The sequence below is a fragment of the Leiobunum rupestre genome, chromosome 1, assembly GCF_980474605.1.
Source record: "Leiobunum rupestre chromosome 1, qqLeiRupe1.1.hap1, whole genome shotgun sequence".
NCBI lineage: Eukaryota > Metazoa > Arthropoda > Arachnida > Opiliones > Sclerosomatidae > Leiobunum > Leiobunum rupestre.
Window position 1 is genome coordinate 81706400 of NC_143384.1, and position 21221 is coordinate 81727620.

The window sequence follows — 21221 nt, forward strand, 5'->3', positions numbered from 1 at the left end:
GTGCGAGTCATTATATGATATTGGAAATTGGACGGCATTGGTCTTTTTCATGCGGTATGTGTCACAACGTCAACTGGAAGTTGAAATAAAATGAGCGTTAAAGATGCGGCAAGTATTTCGTAAGCGAGAAAAATACAAATACCATCTGTAGATGTTTCTTTCATTAAAATTTGCTTAGTATTATATTCAACTGATAAACATGTACTGTAAAAAGGGTTAAATTCAATAGGTGATTATGAAAAATATCGGTGGTCACGTGATTTGGTTAAGTACTACCAAGTTGAAATTATCAAAATTGGCCCTTTTTATAAATTCGTCTGGCTAGTTGGGCAAGGGTTAGCGAGATTTCTATAACTTCATTGTTCAATCGAAAGCATTTTTCGTTTTTCGTTTGAGATAAGTTTGCAAAGTCGTTAAATTAAGGTAATTGATATTAAAATGGTTTTAAGCTTTAGCTTGCGCAAATATACTATTTAAAAAATTTAGATACAACGATATTTCAAGTGCACAAGGAATTTCTTTTAAATAAAATTCCTTGTGCACTTGAAATATCGTTGTATATAAATTTTTTAAATAGTATTAAGGTAATCGATTTATTAAATGAAATATTTTTTAATTCTATCCACTACAACATTAGGTGAATATTTACTAGGGCTAAGCATCCTATTATACAAGATGTTCATAATTAGAAACAGAAATAATGGCAACATGTATGAAAATATAACATTGTGTCTTCTATTAAAATTAGGCTGTTTCTTTATAAATACTTGGTCTAGAACTATACGAAATAAAAAAAATATATAATAAATTTGTTAACTTTATGTATTTTTAATAATTTTAGAAAAATACAAACTTTTCAAACAATCAATCCATGGTTGGTGCTTTTTACTAAACGCGGACGACCGCGGGCCTCGGTAGGTGCAGACGAATTTAAGCAGCCGACGATTTGTCAAAAAAATAACCAACTCCCGTGAGCCTCTGCGTGCAATTCTTTTTCATAATCACCTATTGTGCATTGTTTTAGTGAATCTAACTCGCTGTTGTAACTACTTAATTTATAATATTCTGAATAAATTAAACTCGATTGTTTCGTCTCAATTATTTAAATTAAAATTAAAATTTTATACCGGGCAGGGTTTGAACCGAGAATACGTTTTTCGTAAATAACTCTGAATTGCGGAGATATCTTTGGGGGTCGTATCGATAAATTAATACCACTAGGGACCATACTTCCGAGGAGAGGTATATTTTGGCTTGCCAACTTGTTTTAATCGCTATTTTTCCTTCAAAAGTTTGCCTATGACATGTTGTATTTTCATTATAGTAACTTGAGAGTCAATCAGCCGTATTCTGCATGACCCCCTAGGCAAGAGAGGAACCGCCCTCTTGCTTAAGAAGCTCCGGTTGGCTGAAATACACAGGAAACAGTTCACCCTCCCCCCCATTCAAGCCTTCTTGCTTTGGCCCTTTTATTGGCTTATCACACGTCATTACTATGACGCAAAGATTATATAGATAGTTCAGTTCAGCTTACGGTAGTTCACTCATAGACTATTTAATATGGCCTGGACTAAGCAATAACTTAATAGTCTGGTTATTTTTAGTTCCCAGCTTAGTGGCCTGCCATCTATTTGTGACCCTCATAATTTATCTACATTCAGTTCGCCATCTATTTGTAACCCTTAGAAATAAATATCATTTTATTCGCCATCTATTTGTGACCCTCACAAATTATCTACATTTAGTTACGCTTGGATTACTCTTGTTTGGTATATAGTACGGCGGCGAAAACTCACTTAGATAAACTAGACAGAGTGCAAAATGCAGCGCTTAGGGCGATTCTTGGAGTTCCCAAATCTACTCGCATTGCTTTGATGGAGGCAGAAGCAGCCATCATGCCACTTTCTCACAGACGAGAATTGTTGGGAGTTCAATATCTAGCAATAGCGGCGGCATCAGATACTCCAGAATATTACAGGAGGCACGTTCAGTCGAGTATTGCCGAATTGCGACCCTACGAAAATAAATGGCAATCACATAAAACTCCTCCCATGCTTAAGTATTGGAAGAAGCTGGAGTCACTTAACCTTGCTTGGTACCACGATCAGGAACAAAGGAACGAGACCATTCCTCCCCCACCCCCTTGGGGGGCTGTTAATGCGGTGGTGAATTGTGACTGGCTACGGCTTTCTAAGGGTAATACGTCTGATGTAGAACTATATCAGCTATTTTTCTCAGAACTGGACCGCATGCACCATAATCAGACCATTATTTATACTGATGGATCTGTAAGGGATGATATTGGCTGTGCAGGTGCCAGTTTTTGCATTCCGGACATGAGGGTAGACAACCAAACTTTGGTGGACCCGGGCCATTCCATTAGTACCGTGGAACTGTTTGCGATCAACCAAGCATTGCGGTATGCTCAGAGGAATTCCATTGGAGATATAATCATATGTTCCGATTCTAAATCAGCTCTCATCATGCTCTCTGGTTTTAATTCAGATCCCCAAGTTTTAACTTTTCGGGCCTTGAGTGCTACATACAAGGGCAAAATCTCATTGTTATGGTGTCCTTCACATATAGGAGTGCCGGGTAATGTTGCTGCGGACCGCTGTGCCGACATTTCTAACATCTCTTGTCCCCCTCTAATTTCAGTGTTTCTCCCAAATTCTAAATCTTGTCTGAAATTGCGTTGTACTAAATTGTTTAATGACATATGGACTTCTGAATGGAAAAAATTTGTGCAAAGTCGTGCTCAGGGTTTTTATAAATCTGATCCCACCAGTGACGTCATTTCTGCTTTGAGACTTCCACGTTGGAAGGACTCCCTCATTGCCAGGTTCATATGCGATCGTTTACCTACAAATTAAAGACTATATAATATAAATTTGCGATCTTCCAACATATGCTCAAGCTGTTCTTATGATAAGGTGCAGTCTGTGGATCATCTTCTTTTCACTTGTGAGAGTGGTCAAAAAATTCGACCTAGGCTCCTGGGTTCTCTAGTCACCGGCAAATATGATACAAATAGAAATGGTGTAAAAAAATCAGTTCAGCATGGAGACCTGGCGATTATTAACGATCTTTGTGACATTTTTAAAGTGGCGAAAATCAATTAATGTTAAGTTCCTACCTTTGTTTTGCCTAGTTTTTTAATTGGCTGTCATTAGATTTCGTCTGTTGTCAGTTTTTTCTATTTTCGTTTTTGTTTTTTAATTTTTCCTCTTCTTTGTTCTGGTGCTAAGTCCTTTTATGTAATTTTGGAGTGTGTGGTGCGAAGACCCCGCTGTCATAGGCACCAAATAAATATCTTTTTTATTTTGAAAAAAAAAAATCATTTTATTCGCCATCTATTTGTTATTGTTAAAAATAATTAAAAAGTTAAATAATTATAAATAACAATTTTTTGTTAGAATTAATTATAACATAAATTAAAAATTTAAGTCTTTTTTATTACATACAAATTATTTAAACAAATATTGTTCGTAAAACATAACCTCTTAAGGTTTAAGAATTACTTAACTCCTTTTAATAATGTAGAATTAACATGCAATAATGGTGCTATTTTCGATTTGCTATTTATTTAATCCAATTAAATCGTGGTAATACAATAATTAACAAACAAAAAAACATTACAATACACATAATCAATTTGTAGTATGTTGTAACAATTAATGGCATAATTTTGTCTATATGTTAAAATAAAAACATTCTCTTTTGTTGGTTTTGATTATTTGTATAACAAGCTAAAAATTAAGGTAATGGGACCTAAGAAGGTTAAGGCAGAGCCTTTTCATGTGAAAAGATGGAGGAACGCAACTTTTCAGAATTTCAACAACATGTAGGATTATAGGTGTATTACATATCTTAATTAAGAAACCTCTGGTTAATAAAAGCATGCTGGGAGGAATTTAGAAACTTCTCTCGTTACCTCTGTAAAAATTATGTTATATATTTTATCAAGGTGCTCTGAACACCCAGCACAAATTATGGATCGAAATAACCGATGCATTGGCTCTCAAGTTAGGAATCCCTCTGACATCCGCAAGAAGTTTAATACTTTAAAATCTAGTGTCCGCATCAATCAATGCAAAAATCAAACAAACTGGCGGAGGATCGGCATTTGATTTGCCAGAACTTACCCCATTGGAAGAGAGGTAAAACTAATTGCAGAGGTGTCATTTGCCGGAATACCAGCAGCTTCTGGAAGTACAGAGTAAACATTCATATTTGTAACGTACTTTCTAAAAAAAACCGCGTATTACATTCCAAATATTAAAGCCACTATATATCAATTTAAATACAATGGTAAAAGCTGAATAAAATGGTTAACTGAATAATTGAAAATGAGGAAAAGATAAAAAACCATTGCACGACATACAAATTAAATACAGCCCAAACATTAACATGCAAAAATAAGCAAAGTCAAAATATTTAAATACAGGCACAACATGCGAATATGTGTAACAGTGTAAAGCACTAATAATTACAAATTTAAATGTTTTTTAAGGAACGCTCCAGAGACCTTCTAGTTTGTGGATGAAATAGCCCTGTAATTGATAAATAATTACCAATAAATTGAATTATTCGTATAAACCTTAGCTATTATACATTTTTAGAGATGGCCAATCAACTAAAGAAAATGGCGGCGATAGCAATCCTTTTCAGATGCTATTTAATGCTGTGGCACGACATCACAAGTAGAATTTCCAATTGCTATCAATTTGGACTTGTTGTTCATAGTAATAAGAATGTTGTTATGGGTTTCGATGATGGTCAAAGCGTTCAAAGCTCTACACATAGCTTCCAAGAGCACGACGAAGCCAGTACCACCCCAATTGTAGCTGTTCAGAGTGCTCGGCCAGAAGTGGTATCAAAAAACATCTACAGGTAAAATTTATAACATGAGTATGAATAATATTTGCAAAAAAAAGGGCAATACCCGGTGGGGAGATGGTTTTATAATATCCACTACGAGACTGATTTGAGAATGCGTTCCTCAAATCAGTTTCTGGCTGCTTGGCCGTCATCAGTCGTAGGCAGGGAAACTTCTACTTGAAGCTCAACCCTATTCTTCTTATAGTTCCGTCTTCAAGGAAACGTTCTCTCCCGTTTAAGGAGAGAATTGGTGATGCCCTGGACGGTTTCGCATCTGAGGAAAAAAACTTGCGGTTGAAATTGCAGAGTTGAAGGAAACTCAGCAAGAAATAAGGGACACTTTGATTTGAGTAGCTGATACCTCGGAAAGGAATGCTTCAGCTCTTGAAGTAGTGGCCGACGGTTGCAAAAGCTTCCCGCTGATGCCCAAGGCTGGTGGCTTGTGAAGAGCGAAAGACGGAAGCAATAAGCCAGCTATTGCTAGCTGTCACTGCTGGTAAATTGCAGCCACCTGTTATGGTAGATTAGTCGTTAAATTAATTTCTACGGTTATGATGCCCGAGGATTTAGACCCGAACCCAATTTCAGTAAAAAAACGCACCTCCAGGGCTGTGTGGAAATGAAATAACTCACATGCGTTTTTATTCATAAAAATTTTAAATAAAATTGGACGATACCTTTAGTGTGCGATACAGAGGTCTACAAGCTGTTGTATCTTCTATAAATTTCATTTTATTCTAAGCCTAACGCTGTAACGCAGCTAGAGCGGTGACAGCAGCAACAGCTCCGGGAAGCGCCATAGTGAAAAATGATAACAAACTGGCGGAAGAAGCGCCGGAAGTCAAAATGTTACGTAACACTCATGACGTAACCACAGCCAATAGAAAAGCAAAGGCAAGAGAATTCCCGCCAAACATTTCAGCCAACCGGAGCTTCTTAAGCAAGAGGGCGGTTCCTCTCTTGCCTAGGGGGTCATGCAGAATGGTTCAACGGTAGGATGTCCGTTTCCTACCCGAAGTAGTGGTGGGAACCCGTAGTCCGAATACTGGATACCCCCAAATAAACCCACCCGTTCGCGGGTGGGTGTGAGTGGGTAGGAAAAATTTAGGGTAGGTATTACGGGTTTTTTTAGACCAATTTGTAGGGTGGGTGGGTATCGCGGGTACCCGTCAAAATCCGATATTTGATCTATAATTTTTTTCCTAAATTAAAACGTATTGAATTTTTGCAGTCATGTTTTAATATTTTTATGATTGCTTTTTTAATGTTGAGTCACGTACGAGAGAGAAACTTAATATTATTTCCAGCAGTTGATCGCTGTGCGAGGACACTTGATTCTATATGTACGGTACAAGACTGATTATATAATATATTTATTATCGCTTGTTATTATTTATGGCTACAGATAGTGCTTTGGACGTTTTCAATTGGGACAAGAAGGAACTTAGGGAATTAATCAGGCTTAACTCCGTAACTAATCGCGTTTCGTTTCATTCTAACGTAAGTGGAAAATCTCTAGTTTGGCGAAGCTTCCTAATTATTTCCGTCGATGGAAAAGAAACAAGCTACGTTTGAATATTTTATCGTGGGAGAAAAAGAATGGTACGCATTCCTTGTTGAACCATTTAGAATCATGCGGAAAAAATCGCGCTACAGTTATAGCCGAGTCCAATTCAACCAGTGCAATCGGAATTGATATACCGCAGAAATCCGTATCGGAAAGTGCCGTTGATGAGTTGAATAAGACCATTCTGATCGGGTTGGCGGATGACTTATGACCATTATACAGTGTTCATGCAAAAGGATTTCGACGTATTGCGCAGGCTTTTACGAATTTTGGGGCTCACCATGGAACCATAGACATAAGACGTTTTGCAACATCGTAAGACTTTAAAGGATAAACATCTTTGTGATGTGGTTAAGGGTATTAAGAGTCAACTCGTGGAATCGTTAGAGGGGCTGCTATCTTACCCGAGATTTGCGTTTACAACGGACATGTGGACTGAAAAATATAAACAACGCCATTTTTTATCATTAAATATTCACTTTATTGGTAACGATTTTTCGGTTAATAACAATCTTCTAGCAGTGGAAGAGTTTCCTGATGAGAAAAAAACAATGGTAAATATTAGAGCGCAATGTACGAAGATTTTGCAAAGTTATTTTCCGTCGGATGACGTGTCTGAAGTAATGAGTCAATCCGTAGCAGTCACCGACGGAGGTTCAAATATGATCAGTGTTTTCCCACGACGTTTACCCTGTCAATGCCACAAAATTAATTTGGTCCTGGAACATTCATTTAAGGATAAGTTACTCGCTGAAAAGTTTCCAACTATTAAAAGTACTATCGACAGTCTAAAGTCACTAGTTACCTATTTTAAAAAAACTGGTTTAAATTCCAAGCTTCCTTATACCTTGAAACAAGACGTCACTACCCGCTGGAACAGCGAGTTAAATTCGCAACCGGTAAAGGAAACTATTGAAAATGAACCAACTCCAAAGAGTTACCGATATCAATGATAATCTGGTTGATGAATTAATTAAACTGTTCGGAGAAATTGAGCGCCGAGAAAAGTCCGCCAATTAATATTGAAGCGATTTGGTACGAGGTGTTACGAGAAGAATTGGTTCCCAAAGACACAGATTCAACCTTGATGACAAATTTTAAGAGAGAAGTTCAGGTTTGGTTCGAAAAGTACCGCGAATTAGATGACATCTACTATGCTGCGTGTATGTTGCACCATGGGCCAAATAATGATAAATCCAGGACATGACTCTATGCGAAAAACCCGTCCAATAGCGCTAACACCCGACCACTATTGCCCCCTATTGGGAAAAATGCGCGATCGCGGACCTACGTCATTTTGGGGGCAAATTTTTTAGGGGCAGTTTTCAAAAATAATACACGCGGTCATCGTAGTAAATATCCTGGAATATTTATTCACAGTTATCATATCTAGTGTGGTTATTAATGTAAGTACTTTTTTCTTACGTACTAGGTTCATAATTAGTATAATATATATAATTATATAATATTAAACATATACTTTCCTAGAATCGTTAACATTAATCTAAAAATGAGGGGCCAATATGGCAGGATTTTCGAATTACAACCGCCACTTATTTCCGAATTTCGACTTAGTCAACACAAGATGGCGTTCGGGAAACCGGAAATTTCTGCTTGAGTTTGCTCCCAATTTTTTTTATTTGCACCTTTTCCCCGCCTACTAAAATGGCCGCCCGTTACTTTTGGTGGACGACCGATTTAGTACGTATGAAGGTACCAGAGGCATGTCCTGGATTTATCATTATTTGGCCCATGGTTGCACCCAAGGTCATCTTTCAAAAATATATTTTGACGTTATGATGTTTAAAGTTAAAATCCAATGTCTTAGGTCCTAATAATACATTTGTTGGTAAGAAAATTATTTCTTTGTTAGATATAAAAAACTACAATTTACCAGCGACGACAGACGGGAGCGAGCCAAAAAGTATCTAAGTCATTTAATGGAAACAACTACTAAAGACGTTGGTGAGGTAATGCTTTCGAAAGAAGACCCCAAAAATTGTCACGATCTGTACTGGAAAAATTCGAAGATCCCGAAGAAGAAGTTGACAAGCTTACTTTGTCCATTGGACATTCATTACCACGATCCGGTTTGAGAATAACAATGATTTACCGTGTATATGCGGTAAATCTAAAATTTCATTTTTTTGTAGATGGTACAGACTTTGATCTCCTGGAAATTTGGAAGAAATCGAAACAATTCCCGAAACTAAGAAAGGTGGCTTCGTGGGTTTTAGCCATTCCAGCTCCTGAGGCCACTGATGAGAGAACGTTTTCGTGTACTGGAAACACTTTGAACCCTAGACGAACCGAGCTCAACGGCTCGACATTGTCCGATTTAACATTTGTACATAAAAACATCGCTAATTACCCAAAGGTTTAAAAATAAATTCATTTAATAAAATTGTTTACATTTCTTATTTCGTTTGTTTCCAATATACAACGATCATAAGTAACATAATAAATAAGTATGGCAGTATGGGACTTCCTATTCTCCAAACGCTATTGTGTTTTGATAATCTGTATCGCCAACGACTATATATTGATATGTGGCTAACTCTGCGCTGGTTCAATCGATACCTGTTTTAGAATTTGAGACATAGACATCTTTAGTCTTGTATATAATTCCACAAAGAGAAAAACGGTGGCGACTTTCTGGTTCCGAATCCTCCAATTATCTCCGACGGACTTTCACTTATTGATAAAGTTCTTTGTCATACTTATGACTATTTTGTTACTTATGCAACGACCTATTATTAAATAACTTTTGTTCATAGTCACCAATTTGTACAAATTACTTTAATTCCGTGGGGGTGTAGAACTACTCTATACAATAACATGGAAAAAATTACTCGTGGGTACCCAAGGGTAACCCGCTGCTGGGTGTTGTTTTAGCGGGTATACCCAGTCGGGTTTGGGTTGGCTATTTTTATTGACGGGTCGGGTGGGTATTTTTAACGGGTTTTTTGATATTGCGGGTGGGTAATGGTACCTTTTTGGTATGCGAGTTCCCACCTCTAACCCGAAGGACCCGGGTTCGATTCCTTGACGCGTTCATAATTTAGATTAAAATTAAGATAAAATAATTAAGTAATTGTAAGTTTAATATATTTTAACAATGTATAAAATGTTGTAAAATAAATTGACGCTAATAACTTTATAACAGCATAAAAACATTCGCCAAAACTGTTTTTGAAAAACACCGAAGCTCAACAAGCGTCGGTGGCTGAGGTGTTAGAGTATATCTCTTCGCGCAGCAGACCCGGGTTCGATCCCGGCCGGCGACAATAAATCGCAAATTGATAATAGGACGTATACCGTGAACATTTGGTGGAAACCCTGCCTTATGGACGTTGAGACGTTTATCGTAACCCTCAGCATTCGGTCCGTTCGAAAAGTCAAAACGTAGACGTTGGAAAGTAGAATACATACGAAACACAACACGTCACAAATGCACAATATACATCAACATCACTACACGACATTTCACAAATGCACTATATACATGAACATTACAATCGCAACACAAACATCACAAAAGCTCTATATACATGAACATTATAATCGCAACACAAACATCACAAAAACACAACACGTCACAAATGCACAATATACATTAACATTACAATAGCAACATAACGAAAATGACTACTAAGACGAACAAAAAACCCAAAACGCAACTAACATCCGTTAACCCTCACCGTCACGGCAGTTTTGCCACACTTTAGAATCAAAGAAACTGCGTACGCAGTGATTACGCTTTGCACCAAAATTGCGAACGCGTACACATTACACACACACAGACAGACACAGACACGATGATTGTATAACCCCTCCTAGGGGACATAGTCCCCTCGGAGAGGTAAAAAACCAAACACTCCCGTTAAAAAAAACCGGGGAAAGATATCCGGTTTCCCCCCTAAAAACACGTCACTGGATGTCAGGCAAGAAGTCGTCGCTCTCCCTTTTGTCGTGAGAATCGAGTATAAAAATTTATATCACTGCGCAAACGCGAGTGACGTCGCTGGAGTTTTATTTTGTTTCACTTGTTTATTCAGTATGAAATGAAGGCACACCGCGCTTAAAGGGAGTTTAACCCCTGTTGTTTGGTAGGGTGCGCTTAGGCTATACCGATTCGCTTCCAAGGAAGTAATAGGAAGGCTTGTAGAAGCTAGGCGGTATAGTCTAAGCGCACCCTACCAAACAAATAAGAGGGGTTATAATCCCTTTAATATCTATTATCAGGTGGGATACTCTTGTGTTGGGTTTTAGGAAACCTCTAGCTCAAGTCACCTGACAGTAAGATTTACTACCGCATACGCTAACCGTGTCGTTTTTTATTGTTAAGACCGAGGAAAGTTGAGAAACGAAAAAAAACCACTCCTTTTTAGGCTTTTCTTCTTACTGGTCGCGATAAAAAAACAACGGCAAATGTAAATTGTGGCCGTTATGAAATAAAAAAACAACAAACAAACGAAACATTGTTCAAGAAATAATTGATGTTTTTGTAAGTATTAATTTTCCTAATTGATAACTTTCTCTATTAGTGGATCCGTGGTAGATCTATTTGAATTCATTTTAATCGTGATCAGGCCTGCCTCCTTAAAAAAAACCTACTCCCTCAAATGAAATTTCGATTTGTCCCAGCTGCCCCCTCGAAAATATCCTCTGCCCCTCCTCTATTTTAGCTTGTCACTTAATACGTCGAAATATTAATGAAAATTTTAATGAATACAGAATAAAGATGATTTTTGTGTATAATTTAAGAAACTGATCAAAATTTCAATTACAAGGTACTTTCAGTGGCGTAACGACCAAATTTTGCCCCCCCCGCAGTAGGATATTGAGTGAGGTTGAGCACAAGTTCTTCGAAAATATGGGGGTACGTGCCAGATTTCTACATATTTACCAACCATTGAAGATTATATAATTTTTAAATTTATTTAAAACGAAAGGGCCCCCTATTTAGTTATCATTTCACGCCCCCCCCCCCCCCCACCCTCGCGGGGTCTTAGATACGCTACTGGATACTTTTCCAAATTTAAATTTAAATAATTCAATAAATCGGATAGTTTTAATTAAAATTGCATTAATGGTTGTCATTCAACGGCATAATTTAAAATATATGTTTTTTCAATTATATAATTAATTTATCATATAAATTCTTTTTTTTGTTTGAAACCTTTCAAGTGACATTCCTTTTTGAACAGTTAACTTTTTTTTAAATTTGCAATATTGTAAACAAATCAGAATGCGGCAGAAAGAAAAAAGAAACGACAGAGAAATGGAAGTAAACTATAAGCCCCCTCTAATTCGATCTCCCGAAAACACGAACTCCAGCTGCGCAGGAGGAGAAAGAGAAAAGAAACGTTTTCAAGAGAAGAGCAACATTTTTTCCCGAATGCGCCCCCGTTGCCCCGTACAAAGAATTTCTTTGCCCCGTACGATCACTAATGCGGAACCAATCACGCAGGCATGCAGCCTGTTTGCGGAAGAAGAAACTAAGAAAAGAAACCCACTTTTTAGAGTGCCACGAAAACACTAATCGCTCTGGAAAATGCCACTCGCAACACCTAAATTCTACAGAAACAGAATGGTAAGGGAGACAGCTCACAAAGCGGATCAACGGGCGTTAACAATATCACTCAATACCACAAATTCAACCGTAACCGGAAGCCTACTAACTGAAAGGAAAATGAGCAAGCTACCATAAACGCGAGCACCATTGAACCAAAACCAAGAGGCAAAATTGTCAATGGACGTTTCAGGGTGGATCCAAACACCTGCATCCGCTGCGCTGGAGTAGGACACAAGGAGCCGATTGTCTTTACAGTTCGCAAGATGTAAAAAGGTGGGCCATGTAGCAAGAGGTTGTCTTCATAAAGAAAATGACAAACGAATAATCACCTCGAAGGCACATCACATTTCTTCGGAGGAACACTTTGAATATGAATGCCCTGTGTATCATCTGAATGACACATCGTACTCAGTCAATCGAGTCAACCAGCAAGATACTGTTCCATCACCAGAGCAAATAACTTGCAAGGTTAACAATATTCCAATGGTATTTGAGGTAGATACCGGTTCGGGACACACACTATTGTCCGCTCAAGCCTATCAATCGCTGTCGAACCATTCTATCTTAGAACCATCCAATATAAACCTGCGCTCATATTCCTGCGACAAAGTCAGTGTACTAGGCAAATTAATCGTACAAGTGGACAATAACGGGAAGACAGCGAAATTACCTATTTTGGTGGTAAATGGAAATAGGTCAAATCTTTGTGGACGCACCTGGATCTACTCAACCCTGGACATTCTACCTACACTCAACCATTTGGAAGCGATACAACCATACTCCAATGGAGCTGATGATCAGGGTGACCTAAGCCTGGATTTATTATCTCCGGGAGTTGGCAGGTTAAAGGGCATTCAAGTGCAGCTTCATATGAAACCAAATGCCATACCAGTCTTTTGCAAGGCCAGATCCATTCCATATTCTCCCACGGAAGAAGTCGAAATGAATGGACATCGCCCATTGTTGCCGTTCTGAAGCCGGAGGGAAGCATTCGTATTTGCGGGAATTTCAAGTGCTCTGTAAATCCACAACTAAATGTTGATAAATATCCGCTTCCAAAATCGGAGAATATTTTCGCCCAAATAGCCGGATGCACAGTTTTTTCCAAGCTTGACTTAAGGGAAGCATATAATCAAATCGAATTGGATACAGATTCACGACAATATGTAGTCATAATCACACCAATTGGCCTTTTGCAATTTACAAGATTGACTCGGAGAATAGCATTATCATCCGCTATTTTCCTACGAATAATGGAACAAATATTAGGAAGAATAAAACAGGCACTGCCCTTTCGATACGATATTCAAATTGGAGGAGCAACTACAAAGGACCTGGTCACCACATTGCACGAAACACTGACTACTCTGCGTGGACACAACCTCAAGCTGAAAAGAGAAAAATGCAAATTTCTAGAAACAAAGGTGGATTTCCTGGGTCACTCTCTAGACACCGCTGAATTGCATCCTCAGGAGTCGAAGATGGAGGCAATAATGAACCTATAATGTTACGATCATTTCTAGGACTTTTGAACTATTATGGTAGATTTACATCAAGAAATGTTATTTCATGGTACTAACGAGAAGGCTGAATTTGGGTGTTGTAACTTACAATATCAACAATATTCCCTTGAATCGTGTTAGGTCTATGAAGATTCTTGGAGTTCTTCTCACATCACTTACACTGGTAATCGTGCCAGACGCTTACCGGTCATACTAAAGCGTCCCTGACTCTCTATCGCTCAATGCGCTTACCTGTCCTTGAGTATGCGTCTCTGGTTCGGAATCCGTATCTAAGGAAAGACGTTGGCTCTTTGGAGACAGATCAGCGTAACTTCACCAGATTTTATACAAAGTCAACGAGAATGAATTCGCCTGGACACATTCCCTACGATAAACGCTTGCTTGTCGTTCATCTTCTTCGCTTGTCAGTGCGAGGTGTGTGGTGTAGTTACTCTCCAATCGCTTGTTCGATCGCAGATTTTCGACGTTAATGATTATATGGGCCAAATTCCGAGACATTCTTGTCTTACTTTCAAATATGCCCGATGCTTGGCTTTCGAACATTCGTTTTTCCTCCGGTGCGCTAAAACCTGGAACTTGTTAGTTAGGGACATTAGGGAGAATTGCGCTGTATACTCTATTCCGTAATTTCGCTCCTCCGTGTCAAAATTTTTCTTCGATGATTGGCTTGGTCATAATTCTTAATCCATTATTAAATTGTATTTTTTCTTATTTAATATATATTTTTTTAATTCTCAAGATTGTATCTAGTTAAGCTATATATTTTTTTAATTATTTGTATGCATATTTTACGTTTTCTGTTTGTGTTGTCCAGTGACCACTAATTATAGGCTTTGCCTCTGTGGTCGCCTGCTGGTCGAAATAAATATTATTATTATTATTATCAGGGTAATGGAAATATTGCTCGTAATGAACAGGATGATTGATAAAGCATTGTAATTAATTTATTTTGTGGAAAAGTTACTCTTTGGTTGTTAAGAGTTAGTGACCTGGTTATGATAAAGGACCGAGTGATTGAGATATTGTACAGGGCGGTTGATAATATGCTGAAATTTACACTTAGTTGGTTATAGTGCGTTTATTAATTTAATATACAGGATGATTTAAATATTGTTCATCCTGATTAATAAAACCTAGTTTTGGATTTATCTGTAAAGGGAATATAACCTCATTTAATTGGTGTGTAACACCAACGTTTTCAGCTCTGGCCGCTCTTGCCTTTGGCTTTAGAAATGTTTGGCGCCATTGTACAGGGTAATTTGAAAAATTGAAGGGGTCTTCCGTAAAGATTGCTTTGCTGGTTATATTCCCTTTAAGTTAAAATTACTCTTTGGTTGTTAATGCTTAGCGCGTTAGTTATGTTAAACGACAAGGTGATTGAGATATTGTTTTTAATATACAGGATGGTAGAGAAAACACTCATTTCGATTCTTATTCGGTGATTACAGTGTACTTTTATTAAGTTAATGTACTACAAGATGATTTGTTAAAATTTAAATTTAATATTAAAAGAATATTTACTACATAGGGAAAATTGTGTGTATATAGAATAAATGGATATTTACATAATGCTACAGTGATTACGTTTTCCTTTGTGGTTTGACCTAGATGAAATCGCCTCTGAGATAAGTTAGCCGTTGTTTTAGGGGCGCAAATTGAAACAAGAGCACTAGTGCAGCTACAACGTCTCAAAACGTACCGACTTTACACCCAATTTCAAAAAGGAAAACCAATAGTTTCTGTCCAGTCGTTAATCTTTGACCAGCTAGGCTACATGAAAGCTTGCTTACAGATACAGAATGAATAAGTAAATACTTTTAACGGAGAAGCGGATGTTATTTATGAATGAAAATGGTCGATATAATTTTTTTGAATTTCCAGTTCAAAATTATTTTTATTAAAATAATAATTATTTTACAGACTCTTTATAATTTGTAGTCCTTTTGATCTAACTCTAATATAAGATTTCTTCAGAGCGAACACTTTATCCATCGCCAAATATAAGATTCGACAGGAAATCTACACTCTGAATATAAGAAAAATTAGTCGATTTTAATTAAATTATCACCAACAGTCGTCCAATTTCTGGACGGTGGCTATTTTAATTTTCTTTCTGAGAGCTATAAACTATTTGAGATCATAATCTACCACATGGGTGCTTATGTTTCTTATAATTTTCAAAGTCGAAATCACAATTTACTAAAATTGCTCATTTTGGGCACCTCATTTTAAGGAATTTATTGAATTATCATCAATGTATTCATTTCCATCTGGGGCTAAGATGGGCGGTGTCGTTCTGCGTTTTACGTAACCACTTGAGCCAATCAGGAGACAGGTGTTTGTCATTGGCTCGATCCACAAAACGTTTTCGGGATTGCGCTATTTAACTGGAGAATAAAATTACTTCTTAGAAAAATAACTGTACTTTTACAAAATTACTTCATAATCATAAATAAAGGAATTTTAAATAATATTCTTACCGATTTTTGTTCAATCAAAATGACTAAATTTCGCGTAAGCTTTGGCACTGAAAGCCAGTCAAGTTTCAAAACGTTTCCCTTCAATACAATTTTTGAGCGGCGGCGCGTGACCAATCATAATAATTAAGCCCCTCCTATCCTAGCGACTGAGGCTAGACTACCTAATGCAGTTCGATATTCATGGATGAAAATACTTGAAATTAATACATTCATGGAATTACTCAAAATTAGGTATTTAGATAACTTTTGTAAAAATTTAGTTGTCAAAATCACTTATCTAAATACGGCAGAATTAACTGTACACTAAAATAGATCCTCCTAATCTACCACACTAAAGTTTTATAATAAGCAAGTTTCAATAATTTCTGACACATGCTCAGTTGGATGAAAAAGCAGACGAGATTGGTACTTTTACGTCATACCTTAGCGTAACCTCGGTGACCGATGACTTTAGCTTAGGTTGCCCTTTGTTGTAACAAATACCATCCTAATAGTTAATTTTTAAGCCGGTAGATGGCGCTGTGGTTATTGAAACTTGCTAGTTAAAAATCACTACAAAATATTTTAGGGCGATTACGACCTTCAAAATATTTAGAATTGGAAATTACGGAACCCTTAATCTACAGTGTTAAGAAAATTAGGTCCGACGAGAAAGGGAGAAAACCTTTGGACCATTCTCTCACGCTCCTGATGGCTCAAGGGAGAACGAAAAACAAATTAACCAAATGAAAATGCGATCGTAAAAAACAGACCGATAATTCATTGTGAAAATGAGAGAGGTTCACCGTCCAGTACGACAATCAGCCGACCCATTTAGCATTGAGCGCCATTAACCCCCAGAATGGTTTTCTTCTCAATTAGCGAGATGAAGATTATAGTACTTGTGTTTTTGATAAGACGTGCGACCCTCCAAAAGAGGTTTCCATAAACGTGTTTGCGGAGGAAAAGATCAGCGAGAGAGAGAGAGAGAGAGCGGTATTTTCTCAAGTGTTACGCGACTGGCTTTCGCCTATTCAAAGAAAACCCGTCATTCGAGTTCAGTTCTGGGTTTAATGCGGACGTTAGGAAGCTCTTGCGATAACTAATTAGTACGCGATGAATTCTTCAGCTGGAAATGCAACGATTTTTAAAAATCAAGTAAATTTTGACAATGAATATTTAATATTGCCGATGGAAGAGTGGCTATTCATAAAAGAACGCTCTTACGAGAATATAAGAATTTTGCGAATTTCTCTTTCTACGTGGATTTACGTTGTTCTTGTGTCGATCGGACTTTTGTGTAACGTTCTTAATATCGCCGTGTTTACGCGTCCTTCAATGAAGTCCTCCCTTAACTTCTTACTTTGCTCCATCGAAGCCGTAAATGTAGTTATTTTCCTAACTTACTTAACCGATATCATTCCCGTTTACTTTCCGCAATGTCATTTAACTTACGTCTGGGCCTTAGCAGATTGGATTACAATTTGCGTGTTGGTCGGTGCGTTGTGCATGAGCAATTGGTTGACGGTTACTGTCAGTATATGGAGATTAATCGCCGTAACGTGGCCTCTACAATCAGTCAAGTTGTGTTGTCAAAGAAGAGCCGTGCACGCTGTTATCACCATCTTGTGCTGGTCGTTAATTTTTTTCGTGGCGTTTTTCTTCATAAATCGTGTAGTCGAATACAAATTGATGATTTTAGAAAACGCATTACCACCTATTAAAGCGCACTTATTCCTAAACGAGCCTGATTCGAAAATTATGGATTTTGACGTAACTGCTAAGATCGCGTTCACGATCATATTGCTCGTGACGTCATTGCCATGTTTTATAACCGTCATTACGACCAGCCTTCTATTAATAAGTTTATGGAGAGCTAAATTTGGAAGGAAAGCTTTGACGTCGAGCCTTAATGGGAACAGCCAAGGTGATCGGCGCAACGAAGAGAGAATCACCGCGACACTCGTCGCGATTCTTTGCTTGATGCTGCTGGCGTACATTCCCGATTCCGTCGTTAATGTGGTGAAACTATTCAACCCGAAAAGTGAAATCGGAAGCAGTTTTTTAAACGATTTAGCGCAATCTAGAATTGGCATTCTCGTTTCCAATTCTATAACTTTTTTCGTGTACTTAGTCGCCAGCCACAAATTTAGAACTACTTTCTGCTGTCTGTTTATTAATTATCGTAAATCTAAATTTCAAACGTCGTCGAACACCATCTGTAGAAATTATAAATCAGAACTATCTGTGGACAACGCTACCGGAGTTTAGAAGATTTGATGTGAAAATTCGACCTCATTATGAATGTTTACCAATAATGTAGTTCCGTTATTATATGTCCGCGTGTAACTTTGTCATCGCACTCTGCTGGCTTAGAGCAATACATTTAAGTTTGACCAGAGTTTTAGATTGTTATTAGGAAAGTAGAACATTTTACACAATATTGTGATCTAGCGAAGGCAATTCTCCTAGGGCTGTGCGGGTAGTGCTTTTTCGGGTTCGGGTCGGGTGCGGGTAAATCAGAAATATTTCTTTAGGGTATCGGGTCGGGTAGCCAATTTTTATCGGGTATTCGGGTATTTAAGCCTAAGCAAAATAACTATTCGGATACTAAAAATAACGGGTAATTATCGGGTAGTTACATTATTTAAGGGAATTAAATAATTAAACTTTTATTTATCCAAAATTCAAAAACAATCCTTTTATTTTAGTATTTTAGTACAGTTTCATTAGAGACATATGTTGAAATATCACATTTTAGCTGTAAAATATGATAAAATTTGGCGGGAAAATTTGAATACCCGAATATTTGGCGGGAAAAAATTTAATACCCGATCACTTTCGGATAATTAAAAATTTAAATTTCGGGTATCGGGGCGGATACCCGCACAGCCCTAAATTATCCCCGTAGATAATTAATTTCTAAAACCACCAATGGATTTCAAACATTTGACCTGTCGACATTTCAAGATATTTCCGGTTAATTTTAACTACAAAGCTATTTAATTAAATGGGATAATTTACGAGTCCGCTCATAAAACCACAGATAATATAAACCTCGTACTATAGATTCGAAAACAGAGAGCCTTCCGATAGACAGTTTTGTAAGGAAGCGATTACCCACTTCCGACACGTGACCTCCGAAAAATCTGCCTCCATCGGTGGCTGTAGGGCGTTATCTATAATTGGTTACCATGGTAACTGTGGAAATAATTGTTTCGGAGTTCCGACAGGAAGTGGATAAACGCTGTTGACGTGGCGCGAGGCCGTGATTTCCAATATAGGATACGAGATATATACGTTAAAATTAAAAGGTGGGTAAAAATGCCAACCCACCCAGTAAAATTTTAATTTCTATGAAATACCAATTAAGAAACTGCTATTTCGTTACGCGTCCACTGAAACGCAGACTATTTTAAACCGTCCGCCTGTAAAACCTTCGGGAAATCCGGAACCGCACGGAAATTCGTTATCGCGCTAATTAAAATGTTATGTAGAAGTTTTATAATTACCAGAATGCGCGTTTTGAAACTTTTGTTGATGATATGATAACATAAATCTATAAGATGTGTTCATTACCCAAACATATTATAGATTTACAAAAGTTTTAGTGATATCTATTGGAAAAGCGATTTAATCGGAAACCGAAAATAGGTCACTAGCAAGACGCCGTCAAAGCAGTGGTGGCGGAAGGTGGGATACAAAAAAATATGTTATTCTATAATTGGAATATATTTAAAAAAATATTTGATTTACTAAATTTTAGCAATGCAATTTTGGTGGGGTACAAATGCTTGCATTATACCCCATTCAGAAATTGGAAGGGGGGGGGTTCAATGTACCCCAGTACCCTCTATTCAACCGCCACTGGTTAAACGGTCCGTTGGGTTACGTAATGAACAATAACTTTGATGTATTTTAGCTTGCAATAAAATTAGCTCAATTTTAAACTGCCTAGCAGATCTTGAAGGCAAAGTCTCCAATTGCTCGCTCTCTATACATGTAAGCTGTGTTGAACATTAAAACTGTATACCAACATATTGGATCAAAACCCTCGAATTAACCCATGTTTTAGTATCTTTTGTTCAGTAATTTTTTCGAATAAGCTCCCGAAAATATGTCCGATTGTACATGTAGAATCTTTGGCAATTTTTTTTATACTTCTACCAAAATATGTCGAGTAGGTGTGGAAAGAGAAATTTTTAAGCTCCAACGAAAGCAAATACTGGGGGGAGGGGTCAGCATAATGGGATAATTAAGTTGAGGTATGGGTTCATGGCTGAATGCCTTCACACCAGACGCGCCTTTATTAACAACAGCAAAAAAAAACAAAAACTGTAGAGCAAAACCAAACATTATAACCAAAAAGAAGAAAGTAGTTCGAGATATTGCCCGGTGAGTTATCGCGAGTACATCCAGCGGGCATGGACCACACTGATGACCCCTACCAAAGTCGTTGGGGGAGCACGCATCTTCCGATAAAAAAGGTGGCGCATCGCCAGATTTGAAAGCACTCGAAAAGGATATGTACGGCTTCATCCACTGCGCCGCACCTATGGCACGAGTTCGTAGCACTTAAACGGAAACGATGTAACACCGATTTTGTGGGCCGCCGTCCACAACCAAAACGCGCGAGCAGCGTGTCCTTCCTTCGCGTAAGCTTAACTCGCATGATGGCCCTAGAGCCAGGGACGGGCTTAGCCTCTCGGATAGTCCCAGGTGCCGTGAGCGATTGCCAGTCTGTGTTCCACGCCGACCTAATCGCTTGCGTGCAGGTACTCTTGATCTCCGCGTGAGTGGACTGGAAGAAGAAAACCACCTTTTGTGGGCGTGGTAGCCTGGTAACTCCTGCCAAGTTGTCCGCTGTTTCATTTGCCGTTACGCTGACACGAGCTGGACACCATTAGATAGTTATGGGGCCGTGGTAATCATCGCGGCAGAGATCATTTATGAGGGTGACGACTGGATCCTGGAATCGTGAAAACAAATACGTGAGATCGCTCTTCGAGTCCGAGCAGATGACCAGAGCTCCTCGTTGATTTTTTGACGCGTAAGAGAGCGTCCGATGGAAAACATCGGGGCTATTCCCCCTCCCGAAACGAGTCTAGGTGGCGCTACGCTCTTCCGAGGTAGCCCGTATGATCTAGAGTCTGCTATTGTCAAATTATAGAAAAATGTCCAAATCTGGTAGTCGTATGTGCTCCTTGTTACCA

General features: G+C 38.0%; 1 protein-coding gene and 1 long non-coding RNA gene across 4 annotated transcripts; one reads left to right on the plus strand and one right to left on the minus strand.

Annotated features, from left to right (window-relative positions):
• Positions 1–1991: 1991 nt before the first annotated feature.
• On the minus strand, positions 1992–3245 carry LOC149967502 (uncharacterized). Of its 3 annotated transcripts, XR_016480477.1 has the most exons (4): positions 3137–3245; positions 2267–3068; positions 2088–2190; positions 1992–2014 (listed from the first exon to the last, which is right to left on the minus strand). It is a non-coding gene; the product is annotated as an uncharacterized LOC149967502 (long non-coding RNA). The 3 variants fall into 3 exon arrangements; XR_016480474.1 differs by lacking the exon at positions 1992–2014 and having other exon boundaries at positions 2021–2190; XR_016480476.1 differs by lacking the exon at positions 1992–2014 and having other exon boundaries at positions 2021–2190; positions 2256–3068.
• A 13954-nt stretch (positions 3246–17199) lies between these two features.
• On the plus strand, positions 17200–18279 carry LOC149967503 (uncharacterized). The gene has a single exon (XM_090167621.1). It carries the CDS (start codon positions 17200–17202, stop codon positions 18277–18279), a length of 1080 nt encoding a protein of 359 aa, XP_090023747.1.
• The last annotated feature ends 2942 nt before the right edge of the window (positions 18280–21221 follow it).